This window comes from Salvelinus alpinus, chromosome 2, assembly GCF_045679555.1.
Source record: "Salvelinus alpinus chromosome 2, SLU_Salpinus.1, whole genome shotgun sequence".
Classification (NCBI taxonomy): Eukaryota; Metazoa; Chordata; class Actinopteri; order Salmoniformes; family Salmonidae; genus Salvelinus; species Salvelinus alpinus.
In genome coordinates this window covers 110,602,167-110,610,552 of record NC_092087.1, presented here as the reverse complement: position 1 = coordinate 110,610,552, position 8,386 = coordinate 110,602,167, and the positions used below count along the sequence as shown (strand labels likewise).

General features: G+C 41.6%; 1 protein-coding gene across 2 annotated transcripts in view; it reads left to right on the top strand.

Moving 5' to 3' along the window:
- Nucleotides 1-8,386, top strand: part of LOC139548189 (zinc finger protein ZFP2-like) — a 249,135-nt gene that overhangs the window by 219,549 nt on the left and 21,200 nt on the right. The window contains exon 1 of one of the 2 annotated variants that reach the window (XM_071357696.1): nt 2,746-3,396. The exons of the other annotated variant lie outside the window; for it this stretch is intronic. Coding sequence (XP_071213797.1) covers nt 3,051-3,396 — 346 coding nt within the window. The 5' untranslated portion in view covers nt 2,746-3,050. Of the gene's footprint in view, nt 1-2,745; nt 3,397-8,386 lie in introns of those variants that run through there. 2 annotated transcript variants of the gene reach the window in all.

Sequence of the window (8,386 nt, the reverse complement as noted above, 5' to 3'; positions counted from 1 at the left end):
CATGTTTTATAAACTCATGAACACCAGCCAGTTTATCAGCCCGGTTTTGTTAGTTTAGGTGTATTATACTTCTTCGCCATCAGAGGGGGACATTGAGTAAATCTTCAGGTTCATTTGATATATTTTGATAGTAAAATGGATGACAGTTTATTCTGATGTAGTGAATATGAGACACATGGAAACAATGTATTCATTTATTATAGTAAATTAGGAATTAGTAAGAATTGTTAAATCCACTATATGATCACAATGACTTTGATAGACATTTCAATTGTTTTTTTGTTAGTATATTATAGGGCAGATTTATGGAGAATTGCTGTGGGAGTGCTATTTATATCCCATCACTACTGATCATTCATCCATACTGTGTGTGTCCCATCATTGCAGCTTTGGAAATAAATGAACTATCCATCCATTGCTCCTTCCTGTGTTGACTCACTGACTTGAGAGACCAGGAAGGTCACACTAGCTCGATAGGTTGATATCTAGCTCAAGCGTCACCTCATGCTTTTCATTAACTGTGTGGTTGTGTTATCTAGTGGGAACCCGTTAGCACGGTGGGCTCTGGTGCCTTCTTGCCGTGGGCTCAAAATGACAGAGGAAATCAACCTGCTTGCTCCTTTTTGTTTTGTCAACTTTTCGATGGGGATGTTTTGTTTGATACCGGAGCTACGAGGTCTTGAAAGCAGTAAACTTCAAAGCAGTGTGCTGATGCCTGTATCACTTTATCAGCAGCACGTGATCAATGACGTCTGAAGATTCATTTCATCGAACAACCACCTGATTGGTTTGGTATTGGGCTTGTTCGACACTCCTGATTGGTTAATTTTCTCCCATCATTCTGTTTGTCTCTGATCTTTTGATCTGCAAACACGTTTAGGTTTTGTTAGTTTGGTTCTAAATGGTCTCGGTGCTGGTTGGCTACGCTGGTTAGGCTAATAGCTAGTTGGCTAAATAGCTAACGTTAGCTGGTTGGCTACGCTGGTTAGGCTAATAGCTAGTAGGCTAAATAGCTAACGTTAGCTGGCAGGCTAAGATAACTGCATATAGCTAATGTTAGCTTGCTGGCGTAGATACCTGCATTTAGCTAATGTTAGCTGGCTGGCTAAGATAACTGCGTAAAGCTAACGTTAGCTGGCTGGCTAAGATAACTGCATATGGCTAACGTTAGCTGGCTAAGATAACTGCATATAGCTCATGATAGCTGGCTGGCGCAGATAACTGCATATAGCTAATGTTAGCTGGCTGGTTAAGATAACTGCATATAGCTAACATTAGCTGGCTGGCTAAGATAACTGCATATAGCTAATGTTAGCTGGCTGGTTAAGATAACTGCATATAGCTAACATTAGCTGGCTGGCTAAGATAAAAGCATATAGCTAACGTTAGCTGGCTGGCTAAGATAACTGCATATAGCTAATGTTGGCTGGCTGCCTAAGATAACTGCATATAGCTAACATTCATTTGATATTTTGTTAGATGGCGTTATGTATTTACAAAACGGTGGTTTACTTTAATAAGGCAAGTCATGAGTGCAAATTATTGGTTTAATTTAAAGTTATAAATTTTAAGTTATTTCTGTTGTAGTTTACATCATAGGGAATAGGCTGGTCATCCATATTACTTCACACCTGACTTTGGCATTCTTCTAAATTCTGATTGGTTAAATGTAATAACTTACAGGGAATAGAGTTTGAAAACAGCAGGTCTTTATATTATTATAAAATTATATCATCAGGAGTCAGATGTGAAGGAGGAGGTTGACCATCAGGAGTCAGATGTGAAGGAGGAGGTTGACCATCAGGAGTCAGATGTGAAGGAGGAGGTTGATCATCAGGAGTCAGATGTGAAGGAGGAGGTTGATCATCAGGAGTCAGATGTGAAGGAGGAGGTTGATCATCAGGAGTCAGATGTGAAGGAGGAGGTTGATCATCAGTGAACCTCTAGGATTGTGGCTGGGCTGGTGTTTCCACTTCCAGCTTGGTCATGTATTTTGATACATTGAATGTTGATACTGTGAATCTATGTTATATATTTGTACCTTCTGTTTCATGAAGTGATATCACTAAGTACTGCCCCTATATATACAATGCATTCGGAAAGCATTCAGACCCCTTCACTTTTTCTACATTTTGTTACGTTACAGCCTTATTCTAAAATTGATTCAATCGTTTTCCCCTCATCAATCTACACAATACCCAATAATGACATCACAATACCCCATAAGACATCACATTTCCCCATAATGACATCACAATACCCCATAATGACAAAGCAAAAACAGGTAAATAAATAAAGTAATTTGATTTCCTTTAAAAAACAAGGACATTTCAAAGTGACCCCAAACTTTTGAATGGTATTGTAAATCTACATGATGCATTGTTACACCATGTAGGAGCAGTATAGACCTAGTCTGTTCAATATATACATCTACATAATGTATTGTTACACCATGTAGGAGCAGTATAGACCTAGTCTGTTCATTATATACATCTATATGATGTATTGTTACACCATGTAGGAGCAGTATAGACCTACATTAGCTAGCTACTTATTTAGATTTAGTTTGACTTAATGAAACTGCCTTAAATGTGCTGCAATAAACATTTTTTATTCGCAGTAATCAATCGACACATTCCTGTCTTTGTATCTCTCAATATAATAGTATTATTTAATTAAATCCATTTAAAATTATCTTTGTCTGAAAATAAATTGTGATCCTCAACTGCGTTTCCCACTCCAGTCAGCAGACGGCGATGTGCGTCTTTCAGGCGATGCTGCTGCCGTGACGTATAATCTAGTGGACGGTTCTTCATAAACAGCTCGTCAACCACCTCGGTAGCTTGCTATCCAACATACCCGAAAGATTCAAGCTATTTATACGCTTTCGGTGTATATTAGCTACTGTGTTTTCGACACACTTAGGTCGTATCTACTTGTTAACCTATTTAATATTACGTTATTTTGTATTAGTCAGCTATAGTAGCTGGCTGGTTAAGTTAGCACTAGCCTAGTCGCTAATGATAGCTAGCTAGCTAACATCCCCGAACATGAGGTCAGTAAGCTTCTCCCCTCCTGCTAAAGAAGAGGTGATCTGCTGGACGGAGAAAGAAGCTCTGGGGCTAAACATTGTCGTGAAAGAGGAGAAGGAAGAAGAGGATGTCACAGTAAAACATGAAGTAGAGGGTGAGGCTGTTACAGTGAAAGAAGAAGAGAAAGACGTTTCAGTGAAAGAAGAGGAAGACTCGTTCAGAGTGAAAGAGGAGGAGGATGTTACAGTGAAAGAAGAGGAGGATGAGAAAGAGGAGAATGCAGTTTATGCTGTGAAAGAGGAGGAGGGGGAGATTACTGTCACATTGGAGGAAGAAGACGAGGTTGGAGATCCGTTTAACCCCAGTAAGTACCGTCTCTGCAGTCGTTGAACCAATATGCAGTAAAGGGGTTCTACACTTTAATGTTGTTCTGTAGGAATGGCTGAAGCTACACTGTAACGTGTAGAACATCAAGAGTGGACCATCAACAAAATGTTAACAATTGATCAAATGCATCCAATAACAATGCCTGAAATACTGTAGTCCTCAATATCTCCTATTAGATTAGCCCAATATGTAGTCTTAAAGGGGCAATCAGCAGTTGTTACATCCATTTTGGGACGTATACATTAATGATATGTACCCATTGTTTCTTGAAGAAATCACGTATAAATGTCTGATCAGCTTAGTTCAACTGTCGTACCCCATCAGAACCCCAAATATAAGCTTTTTTTAACTCGAATGTTTATCAGTAAATGTAAACAAACACTGTATATCCTCAAAACATGATTCATTGATTTGAGTCTCAAGTATTTGTAAAACATTTTAAAGTTGAATTGTTAAAAAAAAATCTAATTTAGAATAAGTAACGTAACAAAATGTGTAAAAAGGGAAGCGGTCTGAACTTAATGAATGCACTAGGGCCCCAACTAGAAAAATCTTGGGTCAACCAAGAATCAAAATCATTGTCTGTGGTTAATCTACATTTAATCTAAATGAAAATGATACAGATCTAAAAGTAACTTTTATTGCCATTGCCAACTATGTAAAAATAGCCTACATAAAGCCAACAAATAAAAACATTGCATTCTGCAGGTAGAAAATATACTATAAATCACATTTTCTGCACATGGCCTGTCTACAACGATCTTGAAACATAGTTGATACAACTGGGTCGGCCCAAAACTTGTGACAGCAAGATTGTATAAAATATTGTATAAAATATTCTGGGCCCTCAGTTTCCCGTGCCAGTAAGTATGGGACAGACACAGCTGTTGGCTATTTGTGCAAAGAATAAGAAGTAATCGGGTATTTTATGACATTTCCACTGGATCAGAGCATTACATTTTTCCCTTTTATGCCGAGTGGTTATTGAAAGGGCGAGAGCTGGAAATCTTTTATTAAATACTTTGAGGAACTATTGTCATTCGCAATTGATTTTGATTAGACTTTGTTTACTTGCTGTTTGAGGTGAAGAAAAAATGTATTTGAGAAGCTCCACAACTCATTAGTGGTGCATTAAAGACAATGAGAAATACTTTCAGACATCCCCAAATGGGCACATTTATAGGCCTACATTTGTGTGCATGCCAGGTAAACTAGTCCTACTTCTATATGTGTAATCAGGTGTGCGTCCTTACTCAACATTGACAGGAGTGTTTCAAACAAAAGACAATGAATAAATTGACAACTGACGCATCTTGTAGGGTCAGGTCTGGGTGGTCTGCCAGGCAACGTTTCATTTAGTATCCTTTGGGGAATGTATTTATTTCCCCATAGAATGTTGTTCCGAAGTTGACTGACTGAAAGGGAGTGTAACTTTGGTTATAATTACACTTCCCTGAAGGAGAGAAACGAAGTACAACACCTGTTTAGCCCCTCCCTTTCCTGGGTTGGTGAAGAGCGGTATTAAATTTAAGGAATAAATCCGAGCCTCACGCTCATCACCTGTCGAAGGCGGGGCTTCCAGCGATGCGTGGATTTGATAGTATGTTGTACCTAGTTTCCCTCCTTCAGGGAACAGTAGTTACAGGCATAACTTTACACTTGTCATGTGATGAACTTCAACTTAAATACGGGATCTTGCTTTCGGACAGTTTTTTTGTATTCTGAAATGCACTCGAACTACGTATCATTTAGTGGCTCCTTATGTTACGCTGGGGAAACAGTTTTCATGGGCACAGAAATACTAAATAATTTCAGAGTTTGCTAAATCCAATGGTTTTTAACAGAGTCATCTTGTAATCCAAGATGGCGTAGCAGTAAGACGTGTTTGTTGTAAATTTATGTTTATTTCGTATTTTTTTGTATATATTGCAATATATTTTAATCTTTTTCATTTTTTAAATTAAATATACCTTCCGGCAACCCGCCTCACCCAATGTGATACGGATCTGCTATTTTTTTTAGACCTTATAGCTAGAACCTCCATCAGCAGCTAGCCATCAGAAGCTATCCAGCTAATTAGCTACTAGATATTTAGTCATTGTTAGCCACTGCTAGCAGCCTTTAGCTCAGACACCAGCCGCTTTTAGCCTGGATAATACCTGCCAGTCTGCACAGCGCGATATCAACCCTGAGCATATCGGACTGATTTTCTCCACTATATCATCGTATTCAATCAATCAATCAAGTTTATTTTATATAGCCCTTCGTACATCAGCTAATGTCTCGAAGTGCTGTACAGAGACCCAGCCTAAAACCCCAAACAGCTAGAATGCAGGTGTAGAAGCACGGTGGCTAGGAAAAACTCCCTAGAAAGGCCAAAACCTAGGAAGAAACCTAGAGAGGAACCAGGCTATGAGGGGTGGCCAGTCCTCTTCTGGCTGTGCCGGGTGGAGATTATAACAGAACTATGCCAAGATGTTCAAAAATGTTCATAAGTGACAAGCATGGTCAAATAATAATCATGAATAATATTCAGTTGGCTGTTCATAGCCATTCCTGCCGTATTCCTGCCGTAAGCTCTGGACCATTACACCGGATAATCGCAGCTAGCCAGCTGCCACCGAGTAGCCCAGCCCCGAAGCTAGCCTTGAGCCAGGCCCATCTCCCGGCCTGCTCAGTGATGATCACTCGGCTACACAGCTGATGCCTCCCAGACTCTTCACTAACACGACTAGAAGCCACTACATCACCGGATTCCTGCCGTAAGCTCTGGACCTATGAAACAAATTTCTCTATAGTGGCTAACGCCCTTGTCCGGAAGCTAGCACCAGTTAGCCTCGAGCCAGGTGCATCTCCCAGCTAGCAAACCAAATTACTCCAGCTACAATACCTCTTTTGCCAGTTGGCCTAGACCCTTTGTCGACACGGAGCACCGCCGATCCATCACGACTGGTCTGCGGACGCAATTCCGTCCGATGTGCCCTCAACTTACCTTTGCCAGACGTCGGTGATGCCCTTGTCCCGAAGCTAGCACCAGTTAGCCTCGACCCAGGCGCATCTCCCGGTTAGCATAGTAATGACTACCTAACGGCTTCCCTGGTACATATATTGCTGTTCACTGGACCCTATGATCACTTGGCTATGACTGCTGGACTGTTCATTCATCACGGTACTCCATTTTGTTTATCTGTCGGCCCCAGCCTCGAACTCAGGCCCAGTGTGTAGTTAACTGACCCTCTCTGCCCATTCATTGCCATTTTACCTGTTGTTGTCTTAGCTGATTAACTGTTGTCTTACCCGTTGTTGTCTTAGCTAGCTCTCCCAATCAACACCTGTGATTGCTTTATGCCTCGCTTTATGTCTCTCTATGTCTCTCTAATGTCAATATGCCTTGTATACTGTTGTTTAGGATAGTTATCATTGTTTTGTTTTACTGCGGAGCCCCTAGTCCCACTCAACATGCCTCAGAGAACTCTTTTGTCCCACCTCCCACACATGCGGTGACCTCACCTAGCATAACTGGTGCCTCCAGAGATCCAACCTCTCTTATCGTCATTCAATGCCTAGGTTTACCTCCACTGTACCCGCACCCTACTATACCCCTGTCTGTACATTATGCCTTGAATCTATCCTACCACGCCCAGAAATCTGCTCCTTTTATTCTCTGTTCCCAACGCACTAGACGACCAGTTCTGATATCCTTTAGCCGTACCCTCATCCTACTCCTCTGTTCCTCGGGTGATGTAGAGGTTAACCCAGGCCCTGTGTGTCCCCAGGCGCTCTCATTTGTTGACTTCTGTAACCGTAAAAGCCTTGGTTTCATGCATGTTAACATCAGAAGCCTCCTCCCTCAGTTTGTTTTACTCACTGCTTCAGCACACTCTGTCAACCTTGATGTCTTTGCCATGTCTGAATCCTGGCTTTGGAAGGCCACCAAAAATTCTGAAATTTCCATCCCGAACTACAACATTTTCCGTCAAGATAGAACTGCCAAAGGGGGAGGAGTTGCAATCTACTGCAGAGATGGCCTGCATAGTTCTGTCATACTTTCCAGGTGTAAGCCCACACAGTTCAAGGTTCTAAATTTAAAAACGAATCTCTCCAGAAATGTCTCTCACTGTTGGCGCCTGTTACAGACCCCCCTCAGCTCCCAGCTGTGCCCTGGACACCATATGTGAATTGATTGCCCCCCATCTATCTTCAGAGTTCGTTCTGTTAGGTGACCTAAACTGGGATATGCTTAACACCCCGACCATCCTACAATCCAAGCTAGATGCCCTCAATCTCACATAAATGATCAAGGAACCCACCAGGTACAACCCTAAATCTGTAAACATGGGCACCCTCATAGATATTATCCTGACCAACTTGCCCTCCAAATACAGCTCGGCTGTTTTCAATCAGGATCTCATTTATCACTGCCTCATTGTCTGCATCCGTTATGGGTCCACGGACCACCCCTCATCACTGTCAAATGCTCCATAAAACCCTTCTGCGAACAGGCCTTTCTAATCGACCTTGCCCGGGTATCCTGGAAGGATATTGACCTCATCCCATCAGTAGAGGATGCCTGGTTGTTCTTTAAAAGTAATTTCCTCACCACCTTAAATAAGCATGCACCTTTCAAATGTATAAAAGTCTTTGCTAGGTAAAGCTCCTCCTTAACTCAGCTCACTGGTCACAATAGCAACACCCACCCATAGCACGCGCTCCAGGAGGTATATCTCACTGGTCATCACCAAAGCCAACACCTCTTTGGCCGCCTTTCCTTCTAGTTCTGCTGCCAATGACTGGAACGAATTGCAAAAATCGCTGAAGTTGGAGACTTATATCTCCCTCACTAACTTTAAGCATCAGCTATCTGAGCAGCTTACCGATTTCTGCAGCTGTACACAGCTAAATTGCAGCTGTACACAGCCCATCTGTAAATAGCTCATCCAACTGCCTACCTCATCCCCATTGTACAA